The 20,454-nt window shown below is 38.5% G+C and overlaps 1 protein-coding gene across 2 annotated transcripts in view; it reads left to right on the forward strand.

The window, feature by feature from the left end:
- AspRS (aspartyl-tRNA synthetase) overlaps positions 1-20,454 on the forward strand; it is a 170,314-nt gene that overhangs the window by 138,268 nt on the left and 11,592 nt on the right. For both annotated transcript variants that reach the window (XM_067146869.2, XM_067146870.2), the window contains one exon: positions 5,922-6,033. In XM_067146869.2, the coding sequence (XP_067002970.2) occupies positions 5,922-6,033 (112 nt within the window). The remainder of the gene's footprint in view (positions 1-5,921; positions 6,034-20,454) is intronic.

Raw genomic sequence — 20,454 nt, forward strand, 5'->3', positions numbered from 1 at the left:
CGTTAATAACACAGTACAACAGTGAATTGCTCTCAGACACAAAATATATCAATTACCATGTTTTTGGACACGCTGATCACGAAGCAAAAATTAGTTTTTCGTATCACCTAACATTGTTGAGATATTTGTATCACAACATATAGCGAGACTGTTACTTTCTTCGGGTGTGGAAGGCACTATTGGCTCCCTGTTTGGGCAACTTTTTTATTATACTCTTGGTTTTATTACTCTAAAGGAATGTTATACCCCTCAGTTGCCTATGCCGTTAACATGAATTAAACATATGATAGTATGGAAACAATTCTTAAGGCTTTGAACTATACAGAATGTGGATGGCAAATCTGTGCAGATCTAAAAGTGATAGGTATGCTAACAGGAATGCAGCTAGAATTCACAAAATTTTGTTTATTTCTCTGTGAGTGGGACAGCCGAGACAAGCGTAATTATGAAACTAGAGAGTGGTCATCAAGAGAAAGTGTAGTATTAGGACAAAAAACTTACCACTTGTTGATGTCACCAAAAAATTTTCCTCCCTTTGCATATAAAACTGGGGTTGATGAAGAATTTTGTTAGATGGGCTGAGTGGCTCAGATGGCTGAGGTGCTGGTCTTCTGGCCTCAACTTGGCAGGTTCAGTCTGGCTCAGTCCGGTGGTATTTGAAGGTGCTCAAATATGTCAGCCTCGTGTCGATATATTTACTGATGGTATAGATATTGATTCCGATAGGGAACCTGATTTACTGGCACATTAAAGAACTCCTGTGGGACTAAGTTCTGGCACCTAGGCATCTCCACAAACCATAAATGTAGTTAGTGGGACATCAAAATAATATTATTAAGAACTTTGTTAAGGTAATAGACATATAAGGAAAGGCATGCAGTATTTAAGGGAAAAATTTCAAAGGCTGAGTGAGACAAAACTAAAGGAAGGTATCAAGATATCATTATAGGGCCACAAATATGCGATCTCTTACATGATTCTGTATTCGGCGGGGGGGACTCTCATTCCTGTTGAAAAAAAAAGAAAGCCCAGCTTGCTTTCAAATAGTTTGTGTGAATTTTTTGGGATACTATAGAGCAGACAATTACAGAGATATCAGAGATATGGTAGAAGATTTGTTGAGGGCTTACGAGCCCCTGGGATGCTACATGTCCCTTAAGATTCACTTCCTACATTCACACTTGAATTTCTTTCCACCGAACCTCGGTGAGGTCAGTGATAAGCCTGGGGAAATGTTCCATCAGGACTTATTAGAAATAGAAAGGCAATACAAAGGGAAATCGGTGTCCAACGTGCTTGCCGATTACTGCTGGCAACTTATCACTGTTGTTTCGGATCCATCGTATAGGCGCCGATTACTGCTGGCAACTTATCACTGATGTTTCGGATCCATCGTATAGGCGCCGATTACTGCTGGCAACTTATCACTGATGTTTCGGATCCATCGTACAGGCACAAGTCATGATACAGATGTTGATTCCCATAGGGAACCTGAAATATTTGTCCTAATTGATTAAATTTATAATACTAACATAAATGGTCCGTTATTGGACAATATAAATTTCCAGCTAACTCATTCCTGGTTAATAGATAAAAATCCACCTTTTCAATACTAATATTAAACCAAATAAGTTATAACATTTACTTGGAACTACTTTCGACGCTGGTGAACATCATCTTCAGCCAAATATGAGAACAGGTAATCATAAATATACATATCATCTTTAAATCAATGCACATATAAGCACTCTTTAATATGAGACTTATGATGCCTATTAAAAGTATCTGGAGAATAAAACTTGGTGCTAATAGTGACTTCAAGAATTTGAAATTGTGAATATTTGAAGTTTTATTCTCCAGATACTTTTAAAGGTATCATAAGTCCCATATTAAGAGTGTTCATATGTGCATTGATTTAATGATGATATGTATATTTACGATTGCCTGTTCTCATATTTGGCTGAAGATGACGCTCACCAGCATCAAAACTAGCTCCAACTAAATGTTATTACTTATTTGGTTTAATATTAGTATTGAAGAGGTGGATTTTTAATTTTACTTATCTATTATTCTCGGTTCAAGACAGACTTAAAAGTTAAATTCTTAAATTTAAATCACTCCTGATTGCCAGCGTTTCGCCCCAGTGTGCTAAGTTGGGCTCGTCAGTTGGTAAATAGCACACCTACCAAGACGCATGGGTAGTGCATGCCGTGGAAGCCACTGTGTAAGTTACTTGGAGCCACTGGCAGTGCCATTGTACTATGAGAGACTTAGTCTCATTACCAAAAGTTGATGCCTGCCTGGCCATCAGATGATATAGATGTTGATTCCCATAGGGAACCTGAAATATTTGTCCTGAATGAGTAAAGTTATAATACCATAGAATTATTACTACTGGTATATGAAGACTTAATTGTAATATAGGCTTAAATACAATTTTAGAATACTTAATACCATAGTGCATTGGCAAGTAGACTACGCAGTGGCTTCCACGGTATGCACTAGCCATGCGTCTTGGTAGGTGTGCTATTTTCCAACTGATGAGCCCAACTTAGCACACTGGGACGAAACGCTGGGAACCAGGAATGAGTTGAAGGTAGTTCAGAGACATTGTGGCCTTCATCCAGCAACTTTGCGTTTTCTCCGGTACACTAACTTTGATAAGTTGCTTTAAGAAATGTGGAATTTCAAATTCATTAGACGGTAGCGAGGATGACTATTTGTGGAAAGGTGCCAGCGATGAAAGTTCCTATGGTGAAACTTCAGATGACGACGGTAAATTTTGAATGATCTGAGTTTTGGACAGATTTTATTTACGATTTTTGTGAATATTTTATTAATTGTAAGCTGTTTGAATTTATATTTGCGGTATATTTGAGGAAAATCAAATAGGTATGTAAGTTATTTAATTTTTGATTTTTTCCGTATTTTGCAGTCTCAAATTTAGGGTGCGGGTCTTATTCGGTGGCGGGTGGTATTTGGAATTATACGGTAATTCTGTAGTCGCCTGACCAGAAATCCTGCTCTTCCTGCCAACGTACTTCGCTTATACCAACTACATCTAACTTTTTTTTTTTTTTGATAGGGGCTTTACGTCGCACCGACACAGATAGGTCTTATGGCGACGATGGGGCAGGAAAGGCCTAGGAGTTGGAAGGAAGCGGCCGTGGCCTTAATTAAGGTACAGCCCCAGCATTTGCCTGGTGTGAAAATGGGAAACCACGGAAAACCATACATCTAACTTTAGTCATCCATTTCCCTTTTCAGATTCTCTAACCTACCATAGCAATTCAAACTTCTAACATTCCATGCTCCAACTCGCAGAATGTCGGTATCTATCTTCCTGATGATTGCCCCCTCTCGTGTAGTCCCCACACGGAGATCCAAATGGGGGAGTATTTTACCTCCGGAATATTTTACCCAGGAGGAAGCCATCATCAGTACATCATTCATACAGAGAGAGCTGAATGTCCTCGGGAGTTAGTTACGGATGTAGTTTTCTCTTGCTTTCAGCCGTGTAGCAGTATCAACACAGCTAAGCCATGTTAAGTATTATTATAAGACCATATCAGTCAATCGTCTAGACTGGCGTCCTTGCAACTTCCGAAAGGCTGCCACCCATTGTGCTACGTTGGGCTCATCAGTTGGTAAATAGCACACCTATCATGGCACATGGCTAGTGCATACTGTGAAGGCCACTGCGTAGGCTTACTTGAAGCCACCGGCAGTGCCTATGCACTATGTGAGACTTTCTCATTTTCAAATATTGATGCCGCCTGACCATAATATGATATAGATGTTGATTCCCATAGGGAACCTGAAATTTCTTGGTAAGTGTACTACTCTCGCTTTACCCTGACGAGATAATAAAGTCTTCTCACAACCTTGCTGCAGTCTTCCGCACTTAGATGCCCTATGGCTTCCAAAAGAAGTCTTTCAATTTGCGAAACTGTGAAGAGTTTGTTATTTGCAGCTACATAATCCATCACTTGGGCCCAAATCAGTTCTGTGGTATTAAATTGGCAGTGGTATTGTGGAAGGCAAACTACTTTATGCCCATGCCTCCTGGCTATTTTATCCACCACATAAACTGGGCACAGGGGCTTGGTTTATTTCAAAAGATGCATGAAATCCCTGTACTCATGTCATCACAAACCAACATATTTTCCTGCTTCGCCACTCAGTCCAATCAAATTCTTTTTATCCGCCATTGTTGGTGCTTTATCAAGAATGACCGAGTGGTGGGCGGCATTGTCCATGATTATTATGCTCTTTTCAAGCAAGTTGTTCAGCAGTCTTTCCTCGGACCAGAACACATACAAGTGGTTTGGCTCAAAATCTTGCGAAGTACTGGCGTGAATCAATATGATTCTGCCCCCCCTCCCTTTCCCAACAGGTACTGGCATAATGCCTTCTGTCGAATCATCTGTCCACCGGGAGTGAGAAGCATTAACCCAAGTTTCGTCTTGCCATACAATAGAATCAAAATTCTCGTCAACAATCTCTCTGCGAAATCTGCACCACCACATCACAATACTGCTTCTCTCCATCAGCATGCTTCTCCTGTTAACATTCCTATACCTAAAACCCACATTTTAATCTACTTTTCTAAGAGGAGATTTGCTTCCACTGTAAAGGTCACTGTTGTCAAGAGAACGAAGCAATTTCTCAAGTGTAGGGTATTCTTTTCTATGGTTGTGGGCGTAATATGCCGACAAATTGCATCTTGTTGAAAAGAATGGAAGCAGCTGGTGCAAAAAGCCGTGTGTCTCACAGACAATGGAAAGAGGGCAGAAATGAAAATCAGCACCCTGCAGGCAAATCATTGCATAACATCGGAGTGGCATCAGATCTTGCCAGTCACAAAAGTTCCAAAACTACGGCTACAGTGGAAGCATTGAATAAATTGACAACGTTGTTAACAAGCGACCTATGTGTGATGATTGGGAAAAGCTGGACGTGAACAACATGGAATTTGATACATGTATGTCAATAGACAGTGACCACCTCATGTGTTCTGCTCTCAGTGAAGAGTTGTGTGGCAGTATCACTGCATCAGCTGGCAAATGTGCACCATGAGACTGCAAGAGTGAAGATATGGTTGAACCACTGCTGAACTTTTCTGAGCTGGGCTGAGTGGCTCAGACAGTTGAGGTGCTGGCCTTCTGACCCCAACTTGGCAGGTTCGACCTGACTCAGTCCGGTGTATATGAAGGTGCTCAAATACATCAGCCTTGTGTCAGTAGATTTACTGGCATTAAAAGAACTCCTGCAGAACTAAATTATGGGACTTGAGCATCTCTGAAAACAGTTTTAGTTTGTGGGACGTAAAGCAAATAACATTATTATATTGAACTTTTCTGAAGCTCTGAGCGCATTTAAAACTCTTTGTACCTACATTTACACTCACAATATCATCGGCAGCAAGCAGCAAAATAATATTGAAAGTGCATTATTTCACATGAAAGATGACCAGGCCAAAAAACAAATATCTATTAAGGGTTTTCTTAAAGAAAGCAGTTATGATTTTTTGCAAGAAGCGTGAAGGTATGAAATGTTAAGTGTGTCCATAATTATTTATGCTTTATTTTTAAGTGTTCTTTTTGCAGTTGCTTGGTATTTCCTACATCTGTTTTTTTTTTTTTTTTTTTTTTTCCCTGCCTAAAATGATGAATTGAGGTTCCACTGTATTGTAATTTAAATAATTGCTGCAACAGAAGGGAATACTTTCTCCTTAATTTGATACGTATATCATTCTTGAGTTTATGAATGTAATTGTAAAGTAGAATACATGAAAAATTGGTCAGACGATCATTCATTTTACATCACTTATATTATTTTCACTGTTCACTCTATGTTTGTAATCCTTACTCCATAATTTTGCATATTTTCTGATATTTCATGTTAATTTAATTTTGCAGAAAAAGTCTAATTCGTACGACATGTTCATGAGAGGTGAAGAAGTTCTTTCTGGAGCTCAGCGAATACATGATCCAGAGTTCTTGGCTGAGAGAGCAAAGTTGCATGGAGTAGGCAAGTTCAGTTCTTGTTTTCTGCCTATATTGACATTTGATTTGTCACTTGTTCATTCCTCTCTGTTATTTATATTGACCTGTTATGTCCTTGTACTGTGTTCCCAGTCTTTGCAAGAAATCTGTTTCATCTTTTGTTTCTGTATTGACTGGAGCAATCACAATATAAAAATATTAAAATTTCCACCTATTCAATACTATGTGTTTTAAAAGATTAATTAGTAAACATTACTTAATAACGTATATACCTACATGGACGCTTGCCGCTCCCCTCCCCTCCCCTTTCAACACATCCAACACATGTAGCCAGTCTTGCATTTTCCACTCCCAAGCTGTAGTCAGTGTCGAGCAGTAACACACACCAGACCATTATATATGACGCTCCAATGGCCCACAAGGTGAGTAGACATCAGATAATGTACCACACATGCTGCGGAAGTCAACATCTTTCAATATTTTAACTACAATTTTTCATTCTTAGGCCCCTTGTATCAATACTTCAAAGTCCCTACCCTGGACCATTATTAAGAAGATCAATCAGCAGACACCGTTCTACCTCATATTGACAGTACTACATCAAGGAAAATTGTCAACATAACAAGAATTACTGTACTCTTAGAACTAAAGAATTTGGAGCATATGGAGATACAAGCTGTACATTTTTACTACTTTCACCATATTTTAACTGTGTTTGTCTCAATCACATATCTCAACTGGCATGTATAGGGTGGGTGGGAAGTAGCTCCCTAGTTTTAAAGAGTAGCGTATCAGAAATGTTAAAGGAACTTGGGTGGGAAACTTTAAGTAAGAGAAGGGAGAAAACTAGACTTATAGGATTATATAGAACCTATAAGGAGAAGAAGCACGGGGAGATATCCGTGAGAGGCTTCAGTTGGAAAATAATTATATCGGCAGGACTGACCACACATATAAAATTAGAAGGAATTTTAGCAGAAGCGATTGGGGGAAAATTTTCATTCATTGGGAAGGGTGTGAAGGAGTGGAACAGTTTACCAGGGGTAGTGTTTGATCCTTTTCCAAAATCTGTACAGATATTCAAGAAGAGAATAAACAGCAACAGAGAAAATAAATGAAGTGTTAGAGGGCATTCGACCAGTGCAGGTTATTGTAAATAAAAAAATGTGTGTGAATAAATTAATTCCATCCCCTGGTCTAAGGAGTTCGGACAGCCAAAGTAGGGGACTGCCTGTAGGGGTGAAGTACAGTGGGGACTTCGAGGGCCCTGGGACCGCTACGGTAGCTGTGAAGGCCCTTCAGGAACTCTGAAAAGTGGTGGCAAAAGGGGCTCTGGTTAAGACGCAGCAGGTCATTATGCTACTTAGGATCCATAACGGGTAAAAAAAAAAAAAGTAAAAAAATAAATGCAATGTAAATATTAATCTTATACCAGTTGTATAGTATCATTTGAAGTAATTCCACATACTGTATATCAGTTGACTATATTTGTAAGTAGTACAGGAGATATTATAAGTAGAATTTTGTAAACAATATAAATTTATTAAGGATGAGCTGTGTGTTTAATAGAAAACATTGTTAGCGTAAATTGTATAATATTGTATTATAGGAAAATTTTCTTCTCTTAATTTAATATTTAGTGCTTGACAATAATGTATTTTAGTGTACTATTTGCCACCGAGGTAGACACCTCATTTGCAAATAAAGAGATTTTGATTTGATTTGAAGTTGTATAATTGTTGAGATTTATTAATGAAAGTTGTTTTGTTTTGTTACGGTATCCCTGAGAATACCCTGACCTGCAGTAGCATCTTCTTCCAGTGAACGACAAGATGGCAGGAAGATTGCCTTTAAAAGAGCGCGCCCAGGTTGCTTCATGGTTTGAAGTGTAGCGATCTGTAGCCCTTGTTCAGCGATGGTGGCGGGGTGTTCATGGTCCTCATGCCACACTTGATGCTAAAACCATTAGGAATTGTCACACCAAGCTAATGACAACTGGGTCAGTTGTGGATAAAGCAAGAAGAGGGCGATCTTCGGTAGTGCGATCGCTAGAAAATGTAGCGGCAGTGAGCGAGTTATATACTCGCAGTCCTGGTAAATTAACACGCCAGGCAGCTCGTGAGAGTGGAATCAGCAGGCATACGGTGCATGTTGTGTTAAAGAAGGACCATGTCTGGAGACCATGGAAGCCCCATTATGTTCAGGAGTTATCGTTGGAGACGATTGCATACGTGAAATTTTAGTGTGGTACACACATTCTCATGGTCCTGAGAACCGAACACAACTTGTTCTGTGTGAAAATAGTCGTTAACAAAAAACTTAAGGACATTTAAAACTAGGGAGCTACTTCCCACCCATCCTGTATTTTAAGAATACCAACACTGAATTTATCACAAGTGAAACCAGGCGAGTTGGCTGTGCGGTTAGGGGTGTGCGGCTGTGAGCTTCTATCCGAGAGATAGTAGATTCAAATCCCACTGTCGGCAGCCCTGAAGATGGTTTTCTGTAGTTTCCCATTTTCACACCAGGCAAATGCTGGGGCTGTACCTTAATTAAGGCCATAGCCGCTTCCTTCCAACTCCTAGGCCTTTCCTATCCCATCATCGCCATAAGACCTATTTGTGTCAGTGCGACATAAAACCACTAGCAAAAAATATATATATATCACAAGAGACATTTTATCCAATAAGTTGTAAACTATGTCTCAATGTACTCAGTAGAGCTGAAACATGTATACATTATTATGTAATATTTACTAATTAATCTTAAAACACATAGTATTGAAGAGGTGGAAATGTCAATATTTTTATATTGTGATTCCCAGTCTTTTACAGCTACCCCTGTGGGTGGGGGACGCAGACGAATAATACACCCATGGTATCCCCTGCCTGTCGTGAGAAGCGACTAAAAGGAGCGACCAAGGGATTGAATTAGAGCCATGAAACTACTTTTGATTCGTACCATCACGCGGGGAACACCATGGGTTGCCTGTACTTGCGAGTTGTACCACTATATTCGGTACGAAATGGGTTTGTGATTAGTAGCAGTCATGAGCTAGGCCTGGGGGTTTCCAGTACCCGCGCGTCGTACCCATGTGAGCAACACCGCGGGTCTGGGCGTTGCCTGTGAGTTGTACCACTATATGAGCGACACCGTGGGTCTGCGTTGCCTGTGATTAGTAACCACTATGTGAGGAACACCACGGGATAGTGTGGTTAGTACACCTAGGTGAGGAACCTCATCGGTTTGCGTTGGCTATGAGTGGTGCCATTGTGTGAGAAACACCATAGGTTTGTGTTACCTATACGAAGTACAATACTTGTGAGTAGTACCATCTTGTGTGGAACACCGTGAGTCGGGAGATCGTGGGTTCGAGCCCCACTGTCGCCAGCCCTGAAGATGGTTTTCCGTGGTTTCCCATTTTCACACCAGGCAAATGCCGGGGCTGTACCTTAATTAAGGCCACGGCCGCTTCCTTCCACTTCCTAGGCCTTTCCCGTCCCATCGTCGCCATAAGACATATCTGTGTCGGTGCGACGTAAAATAAATAGCAAAAAAAAAAAAAAAAAAACACCGTGAGTCTCCGCTACTTTTGATTAGTACCCCAACATGACAAATACAATGGTTCTACTTTACTCGCGACATGTACCATTCTGAGGGGCCTTATACCTGGATTTTGGACCCCTTTAGACATCAAGCATCCTCGATTCAAGATTGTGCTTCATGAGTGATCCCTTGGTCAGTAATAAATTATCTGTGATTTTTTTTTTTGTGTTGGATCCACTCCTTTTTTGTTTGCTCATTTTTGTTTTGTTTTTGTTTTTTGGTTCATGTCCATCCATTCCTTATTCATGACGATTTTTTTAATTTTGGTCAGTGGATGATTTTGAATTTTTTGTTATTTCATTTCGTACCATTAGGGGCCGATGACCTCGATATTAGGCCCCTGTAAACAACAATCATCATCATCATCTTTTACAACTGTATTTATCTTTCTTCTTTACGTTCTCCCTGTGCTTATCTGGCTTTCTTCTTATCCACATTTCCCACATCGGAGCAGCAACATGCTTGTCAGGGGCTGAGAAGGAATGGATAAAGAAGAATTGGGATCGATGAAGGCAGAGCCTATCTATTTGCAGTGGTAAAGAGGTGGTTGGCTGCATGGTTTGGGTTGTATAGCAGTGATGAGCTTGCTTTCAGGAGATGGTGGTTCTGAATACCACTGTTGACAGCCCTAAACATTGTTTCCCATTCTCACACCACGCAAATACAAGGGGTATACATTAATTAAAGCCATAGTCACTACCTTCCTTAAATCATGCCATTTCCCATCTTTGCATTGAAATATTCGCATTACTTCCGCTAGCATTGTGGCGGGTTGGTTATTAAATGTACAATTATTTACGAAAGATAAGAAGGGATAATGGAAGAGACATATGCAGGTATGGATAATGAGAGGTATACCATGGATGTTACAAAGGGGGAAAATGTAAATAGCAATGTACAAGCAATCAGGAAAATACAAGGACACTAGGGGATGAACAAGAACTGGCAACTTCAGATGAACAAAATAGATATATTGAAACACAAGACACAAGTTAACAGTAATACAACACCAAAATATCAAAAGATTATAACACGTTTCACAAATCACAAAGGAAATATTACAAAGATCGGTGGTAGCGACAATGTGGATTTTATCCGAATAACATTTGACAATTACACTCACTAAACAGAACAGATGTTTCTCAACTAACTGTACAATGTGAAATAAGAAACATTAGGGAATATAGGAAAAACAGTAGAATAGGAGAATGGATTAAAGATCAGCGTTTTAAATTACAAATTACAAAGCCCGGGCATACCGTAAGAATTAATGTGACTAGAAAATAGTGTGCTATTTCAGATAACAAGTTGTAGAAAACACTGCATATAACACAGATGAATTTAGCCCAACAGGTTCAAGATAAGACTATTCCGCAGTACAAGAATGTAAACAATTTTTGAAGTACCAGGAGCTTTTGAAAGTATGTACACACAGACAGTTCATTTTCACATAAATTCAAACAGTGTTCCAAACAAAGGAATTACACATCCAGCTGATCCCTTATGGATACATAATCGAGTACAAGCACTTGAGAACATAGTCCTGCGAAGTTTACAATACCTCATGGTCGAAGAATAAGTCTCATATTGGTGTGAAAATTTACGTCGGCATAATACAGAGATGTTGCCCTCTCTCCAGCAGCCGAAGAATGCGTCAAGGTAGCAGTCAAAGAGAGCTGCTTACATAGACCAGTTGGAGAGGGGAGGTACAGGGGAAGTCATAACACACAGCACTAGAAATGCCAAGAAAATCTATGAAGAGTGTAGTGTAGAATCTAGAGCCGATGACATTATTCAACTTTGATGCAGGTAATCAGCCTACAATAATCCTTCAGCTATGGCAGTGTGCAGATGTCAAATGTCGAGAAGAAAGCAGCAGAAAATGACTAGCATGGCGGAGGTGAGTTGACAATGTTACAGCGTCAACTGAAACCTCCAAAGTGTAAGTGCTGTTAAACTACTAGCAAATGAAAATGCCCCTTTTTTTTGTTTCATGTTTATTCTTTTCTCCTGTTCTGTTGCTCCCTCTTCCATGCGGATCTGCTTCTTCATCCTAGTATCTTTCCTATTCATGTTCCTGTCATTCTATGTATGACTTGACATGCGAATGCATGAAAGTTCAGAATTTTCATAGTCTGTAGTGATGACAAATTAATTATTGTAGATTAATGAGGTAATCCACTGAATCATGATTAAAAAAATTGAAGTACTAATTTTATATTGTATTGATTAGGTGGATTACCTCATACTTCTGTAATAATTATGTGAATGCACATCGCTTTATATGTATGCCAAATTTTGGAATGACCCTGTTTTCCAAGTACAGTGCCATCAAAAAGGGCAAACAGATTGTGTAAACCAGATACCTTCTATGAGGACACTTTGTGTAAATATCTACAGACAAAAAGAGTGCTTATCTCTGATAATTGCAGTATGTGAAAAGGTGGAATTTGTCCTTGTCTCTAATTTCAGTTGCTTCCTCTGTCCACAGTAGCCCATTCATGTGTTCTCATACTATTTTTGAACTTTTTAAAGATTAAGATTGTTGTTTAAAGGTGCCCAACATCTTGGTCATCGGCCCCTGAATGTTTTTGTCTTTGTTAATGTATATTTGTACATTTGTTGGTTTTTTTGGAACATTTACATTGGCTAACTTGCTAATGAGAAGAGATACGGAACTCTGCCATAAATAATGTAGAATAAAAACAAAAAAATCAGAAGCAGAATTCTTCTTATTCTTCTTCTTCTTCTTCCATTCCCTTTTCCAGATTTTCTCTGGCTAGGATAGTGTATCAAATCCCTCCTCCTTACTCAATCTTACCACCATTCCTCTTCTAGTACTTCATTGCTATCGACTCCTCTATTTGCATTACAGTCCACAACAGAACTACTCCATCTCATTATAGGCCATTCCCTAGGCCTCTTTGCAGTCTCTGTATCCATGAATGTTCTCTTTGGTATTCTCTCTCCTGGCATTCACATCATGTGTCCAAACCATTTTAATTTTGCTATATCAATCTCTTCTTGAAGTTTACACACTCCCACGCTTCTCCTTATTTCCTCATTTCATATTCTATCTCGTCTTATTTTTCCCTGTATGCTCATCAAGAACCTCATTTCAGCTGCTTGTATCTTACTTTGGTTATGCTTAGTCAATGTCCAGCTGTTGAAGCATAGGTCAGTATAGGTTTATAATAGGACGGGTATAAAACCTTCTTGCACTTCATTGGTACATCTTTGTTCCATACAATGTCTCACACACTGGTAGAAACTTGCAGAATGTTGTATTCTTTAATCAATTTCTCCATCCAAATTTCCATCTTGTGACATCATGCTGCCCAAATATTTAACATTTTTCACTACTTCAAGAGGTTCATTTCCTATGTTTATCACTCCCCTAGATTTTCTGTTACCTCTTGTCATGATCAAAGTCTTGCTTTTCACAGTACTAATCTTCATTCCAAAATTTATCTCCTCATTCCATAAATCTACTTGTGTCTGTACTTCCTCTTCATTATCTCCCTAAACTACAGTGTCATCAGCAAAGAACATATACTTTACTTGCTCGCCCATCATCTTCTCCTTGATATTATGTAAAATTCTATCCATGATGATAATGAAGAGTAAGGGAGACAGTCAGTGGCGAAGCTAGGGGGGAATCTAAGAGTCTCAGATTCCCCAGACGAAATACGAATAATAAATTATTGATATAAGGCACGAAAATTATGTCTAGTAAACTTAATAGACTTCACGGCTCTCCGATCTGCCGCGCTACTCGCAGAGCACTGAGCCTAGCCGTTGAGTCTGGTTTCAGCCAGACTCTCACCTTACTGCTAGCGGGCGGGGCTTGTGGTGGTTGCTATGACAACGTATGACGTCATGCAGCGGTAAGTGCTCGCTTTGAAACCTAGCTGGGAGTCTAGTCTCCAAGTCTCGAGTTACGAGTTAATGTTTACGTTTTGATCTGTTGATCTGTGAAGTTTACAACTTATTATTAGTGGTCTGTGTTTTGTGAAGAGTTGCCAGTATTTTTTAAATCCGTGTATAATGAATGAAAGTAATGATCTTACTACATACTTGGTTCGAACTCCATTTTCTTCTTTGTCTTTCGAAGAAAAATGTGCCCTGAAAGACAAGCGGCCACAATCATTATTGAAAATTGTGCAAAAGGATGGAAACCAAATAAGAACTTTTCAGTCCCAGGAAAACAAGAACTTCCATTCCGTGGGCATGACGAGAGTAGTGACTCCGTAAATAAAGGTAACTACCTCGAAACCTTGGAATTGCTAGCACAAGAAGAACAATTCATGAGAGAGCATCTGGAAGCAACTTCAGGATTTAAAGGAACTTCGAGTGACATTCAGAATGAACTTACTGACTGTGTAACTCAAGTGATGAATGAAGAGATTCAGAAAGAACTTTCTATTTGTGAATTTGTATCAGTTCAGGCGGATGAAACATTAGATATATCTTGTCAGAATCAGACGAACATTATATTTCGGTATTGTGTTGGTTATAACGTTCACGAGAGGTTTGTGGGGTTCTACGATGTCTCAAAAATAAAAGTGCCACTGGACTGTCAGCCGTAATATTGGATGTCTTACGAAAATGGGGCGTAGAAAAGAAGTTAATATGTCAGACTTACGACGGGACTTCCGTAATGGCGGGTTCTACAGGGGGTGTTCAAACTATCGTAAAGCAAGTTTGCCCACATGCAATGTTTATACATTGCTATGCGCATAAGCTTAATTTGGTACTCTTGTATGGAGCAAAAGCTATAAAGAAAGTGCGTCTCTTTACTTATGATTTGACTGCCTTCCACACATATTTCAGCAAGTCATCAAAGAGAACTCAAGCCCTAAGAGATAAAGGCTTTAAACTTCCCCCGGCATATACGACACATTAGAACTTCCACTCCAGAGCAACACTAACAATAGCATCCCATTTCAAGGACTTGAAAGAAGCTCTTACACACATTGTTGATAAAGATGCAGAATGGGATGGCAAATCTGTTAATGGTGCTATGGGACTGGTTAAGAGATTAGATGACCCTAATTTCCTCTTCCTGTTGTGCGTCTTCAACAAGATATTTTGCTACACGGATCATTTATTCAAGGTGCTGCAAGCAAAATGCACATCTAATGTAAATATCTGCAACCATGAGATAAAGCAAACCATAAATAACTTTAAAAATCTGAGAAATGAAGAAACAGTGAATGAATGCATAGACACCAGCAAAGCTCTCAATACCGCAATCACAACAGAATCATTTGTAGTGTCAACCCTCACAGCATTAGCATATGAAATAATTGATACCACCGTGGTACAGATGGAAATACGGTTCTGTGACTTTGAAAACTTCCATTTTGCAGAATTATTGGATGAGAATCAATTTAAGGCTTACAACACAAGTTTTCCCTCAATGAAAATGAAACAACTCCTGAAGATGTACCCTTGTTTCGAAAGTGAACAACTGACAAATGAACTTGTGAATGTGTACTCTGATGAAGCTAAACATCTACCTCCACAAATACTCCTAAAATGTATGTTGGATAATGGTCTGGACAAGGTTTACGAACAAACAACACGTTTGGTTCGTTTAGTTCTCACATTTCCAGTGACAACATGTTCGAGTGAAAGAAGTATGAGTGCGCTAAAACGCATAAAAACCTTCCTGAGGAATTCAGTGACAAACAGTAGACTATGTAATTTAAGTACACTTGCGATAGAGAAATCTCTATTGCACGAACTGTCAAATAATCAGAGCTTCAGGGACCGTGTCATTGATACATTTGCAGAGAGAAAGGAGCGCCGCATACACTTGCTTTATAAAAGAATTTAACGTAAGCTTGAACAATATTCTTAGACTCCCCAAGTAATATAGCTTGCTTCGCCACTGGAGACAGTATTCTTCCCTGTCTTAAGCCTGTCTCAACTCTGAACCATTCAGTTTGACCCACTTTGGTTCTAACATAGCTTTTGCAATTTTGATACAGTGCTATTACCATCTGCATTGCTTCATTCTCAATCTGTGCCTCTGTCAATATTTTCCATACCAAATTCCTTGGGACACTGTCATATTACAGTAAATTAAGGTTTTCAAATGTCCACCTATTCAATACAATAATATTTTATTGTGAGTCAATCACATGTCATAAGGGTACTAGTTTTGGCATTTGTAGTATTACATCATCAGCCCTAGATGCAAATTGAACAATTCCATACACGTACCTAAGCAACCTAAAACACATTACTACTAGCAACTACAATGATGCATGAAATGAGTTAAAATTATGGTACAGTTGAAATGTTGCAGTATAAAATTCATATTTTATTTATTTTTTGACAATTCTGTTGTAAAGTTATGTAATGTCCAGCCTGTGTATGTCCAGGTTAAGTGAAATCTATACTATTTTTATGATGTCAATATGAGTTGGCACTTATTCACTTGAATTAGGTGGTTCCAAAGAAGTTTAATTGGTCATATGAGGATCGTAATATGACTTGAAATTGAGATTCCCACTTCAATTTGAAACCTGAGAAAGAAATAGAAAGCCAAATTAGGTGGGGAAGATAGTGGAAGCAATATATGGAAATGGCTAGAACCATTAAATGTTAACGATTAACTCACCTTGAGCAGTATGTTGAACATATGTGCTGGACTGACGGAAGGAGCCGGACAGTGTGTGTAATGGCTGAGGTAGGTACTGGGAAGAGGTAAGGAAAAAGGGGAAGGAAGGGGGCAGAGCACCTGCGGGGGAATGGAACTATGGTGAGGCGGAAGGATGGGGTAGTGGGGGGGGTAATTGACGGGAATTTGTATTACGGATGATTTGGAAGATCGAATTGTTTTTCGATAGTTTGATGTTTTTAAGCCAGTTGATTAAAAGATCTAAAAGAATATTGGGTTTCTCATAGATTTCATTTAGGTTGTAATTGGGGTTGAAATACTGATCACAATTAATGTAACAACTTTCGATAATATTCATGATGGGCCCCTTGTTTGCTGTTTGAAGAATTTCCATGTCTTGTTCGATGTTGGTGAATTTATGATTAGTGTCATTCCATAAATTTTCTGAATATCTAATTGTAAAGCTACGTCCTGTTTGACCCACATGCGAACTGCTGTGTTTCCGGAAAAGGTTGGTGATTTTATGGACGTCGTTATCATAAGTAAAAGTAGATGAAATAAGAGCTTTTCTATTTCCTTCTCAGGTTTCAAATTGAAGTGTCATTAGGAGAATTTGTTGTACCTCATTGCGTTGACATTTTCTGAATAATTGTAAAGCTACGGCCTGTTTGACCCACATACAAGCTGCTGCATTCATTACATTTGAGTCTGTATATTCCAGATTTAGAGTAAATATTGGGGATGTTAATTGATGCAGAGTTGTGTAAAATTTCAGAGATTCTGTTGTTAGTTCTGAATAAAATTCTTACATTGTGTTTCTGGAAAAGGGTGGTGATTTTATGGACGTCGTTATCATAAGTAAAAGTAGATGAAATAGGAGCTTTTGATTTTTCTTTTATGAGAGTGGTCTTGGGCCGGTGCCTGTATTTGTTGATTATTTGTTCCGTGAATGGTCTGTTGTACCCATTGAAGAACTTGGCAATTGCCCTTATAGTATTAAGTCCATTATTAACATATTCCAGTCTGGGCCTTAATATCCCTAACAAACGCTCTGGACTAGGCATTTCTAAGTATTTTAAAAACCTGTAGGAGATATTTGCATGATTCCTTTTTCTTTGTGCTTGTTTGAGCATCTAGTTTTGAGAAACACTGTTTGTATCATGTCAACTAACAGTTGAGATTTTAAAATTGTTTATATATTATACCATGTTTTGCGAAAGGAAAAAAAGGCCTGACTGGTAACTAAGCAAGTACAGTTTTCTGAAATACTGTTATATATACGCTATTTTGCTAATATAAAATGTGCATTGCAATTACAAAACAACAACAATAATGAGTACGATATAAAAATAATAATTTTTCAATAATAATAGTAATAATTACAGTAATGAAAATGGGAGCTCTTATGAAATTTTATTTTAATTTATAAATTTTGTCAAAAGATACTCAAATGTAAAATTATTGTTCCATTTACCACAAAAGACTTCTGAAAAAGAGAAAATACAGTCTTCTAAACAGACAACTTTACTAATAAGCAGACAATCTTACGTATTCACGCAAATATGAAATACGTGGGAACGTGCTAGGCCGAAAACGAACTCCAATCATAATGAAATGTAAGAAGTTGTTTCGAATTCATATGTCAATAATATGTGCATGTGTATAAACTTATAATATATCATAAAATATCGAAAATATAACTTTCGTCAAGCACACGTTTGCCACGAGAAGCCATGTCTTAGAGCTCACTGAGTGATATCTACTGAAGCATGCTGATCAAATATATCGTAAATTCTCTGACTTAAACGTATAATACTCCCATTTGCTTAAATACTCTCATAACTAATACATGAAGAAACACGATGTAACCACCAGAATGCGTGCATAGCTCGTTCTCGATTTTTAGTGAATTGTCAAACCTTACTACGGGCTATGCCCGCAGCACGGCCTGAGCGTAATTTCGGCCGCTGCGAGCTATGCCTGCAGTTAGACTGGAAAGAGTTAAGGTCTTTCTTTGTCATGGGTATTGCGAAAGCCCAATAGACCATACTATTATATGCTGCATGTTTATTCATTAAGGGATGTACGGAATCTTTGTGGATAGTATTAGCAGTTTGTGTATGTTTTCTATAAATTTTATAAGATAGGTTAGAGAGATTTCTGATAATGGTTAGATCTAAAAAGTTGATTGTTCTATTAATTTCTGACTCAAGTGTAAATTTGATGTAGGGGTCAATGCTATTTAGGTCTTGGAGAGTGGAGTCTGCATTCTTGATTAATTCATTCATAATGACTAATGTGTCATCCACATATCTGGCCCATATGAGAATATTTGGAAAAATGTTGTTGTTAATTTTTTAATATTCCAAGTCATCTAAATAGATATTAGCTAAAATTCCTGAAGCTGGTGATCCCATCGCCAGTCCATTCTGTTGGTAGATAATAATGTTGAAAATAAAGTTGTTTTTAATGACCGGTTTCAGAAGATGAATGAAATCTTGTATTTCTAGTTTACTGAGAGAACTGTATTTATTTAAATTGTTTTCAATGATGGTGGAAAGTTTAGAAGTTGGAACGCCCTAGCATTTTCTGAGGCTTCAGTACACTTGTCATCATATAGGCTTTTATTACGATGGGTTCGCCACTCTCAAAGGCATTTTAGAGCTACTGCCAGCTGAAACTTGTAGGCCACCCCTAACATGGAGAACAGACGCCTTTGTTAGCCGCTTCTCTGGAGTACAGACGCTACAGTTCATATAGGGTTTCAGTGGCATTTCCTCCACTGAGGGCCCATTTCCCTTCTATAAGGACTCCTCTGCCCTTAGCTGTTGGTCCTTATAGTGGGTCAGGCTATTTACCGCCGCCCAACACTCGGCGTGGAGACACTGGCTGTTTGGTTTACTCCATTATGATAGCAGAATTAACTGGCCAGACAGAACTAAATGTATTAAAAATCAAAATGTAATGCTGATGTAATATTCATTAACTAATAAAAACAAACCTCAAATTTGTGCAAAATGAGTGGCTTGATATTCACGTGTTATTTAATTTGCCGCTATGACCTTAGATTCTAAACTGCTGGATTTTTATCAAAGGAATGTGTACTGTGTGATTGTAAAGACAGTGAGTATGGATAATCAGTTTAACAACTTTCTCTGGTGAAAGATCGGCCAATAAGAATGAATATTTTCGCTTAAGAAACAATGCTGCACAACTGACGACATGTGCATAGCACGCTCACAACGGAGACAGTATAAAACAAATTCATTGTAGATTAGCATTAATATTATTTATTAGCACAATTCCAACAAGATAAATATGGAAATTCTAATGAAAAGGAGTAAACCCTATGTACATACAAAATGTTTGGTAGATCCCTGAATGATTTGCTGAAGTTGCATTTGTGTTCTGTAACACTGTCAGGATGGTACTCTGTTATAGTGATGGGTCGAACCAGTTCATTTGTATGAACTACTTCACTCATTCACACTCTTTACTATGGATCGTTCAAATGAAGTAGTTCGTTCAGGAAGTAATGAAGCCTGACAAAGCTGCTCGCTGTGTCATTCAGCAGCGACTTCATTCACAGTATCTCACTCAGTCAGTAAAGCTTCATAATATTTAATAATATTGCCAACAGATGGCAGAGTTATGTATATGGACTTCCAATAACTTACCCGCTTACATCTAGATGATGGACATGATTGTTGATAGGGACAAGGTATACGAGATTAAATCAGTCCTGTGTAACAAACTGGCACAGAACAGACTTTGCCTTCCATAGTCCATTGCAAAGAATGATGAGAAATGTGAATAAGTTGGATATAGATACTTTATATTTAACTGTTCATATTCTCACGTTATGAAAAAAAGCTAGAAGATTAAATGTACTGAAAACATACCCAGGTAACCTAGCCTATTTGTCACATAATACAGTACTGTACAATGAGATAATTTGATTATTTACATTACCAATTTCTCCTCTATGCCTTATGGAAAAATTCTACATATTAGTGACTCTGTAGCATATTTTACGCCATTAATAAACATTATTATTATTGTTGTTGTTGTTATTATTATTATTATTATATTGGATAGCAGGTAGGGACCCTCTTCGGAGGCAGCCCTACACAGGGAGTGGCGCCCCTGCCTATGTGAGTCGCAGAGCACACTGACCCAATGTGTAACATCTGGTACAGGTCCCAGCTC

This window comes from Anabrus simplex, chromosome 5 (genome assembly GCF_040414725.1).
Source record: "Anabrus simplex isolate iqAnaSimp1 chromosome 5, ASM4041472v1, whole genome shotgun sequence".
Classification (NCBI taxonomy): Eukaryota; Metazoa; Arthropoda; class Insecta; order Orthoptera; family Tettigoniidae; genus Anabrus; species Anabrus simplex.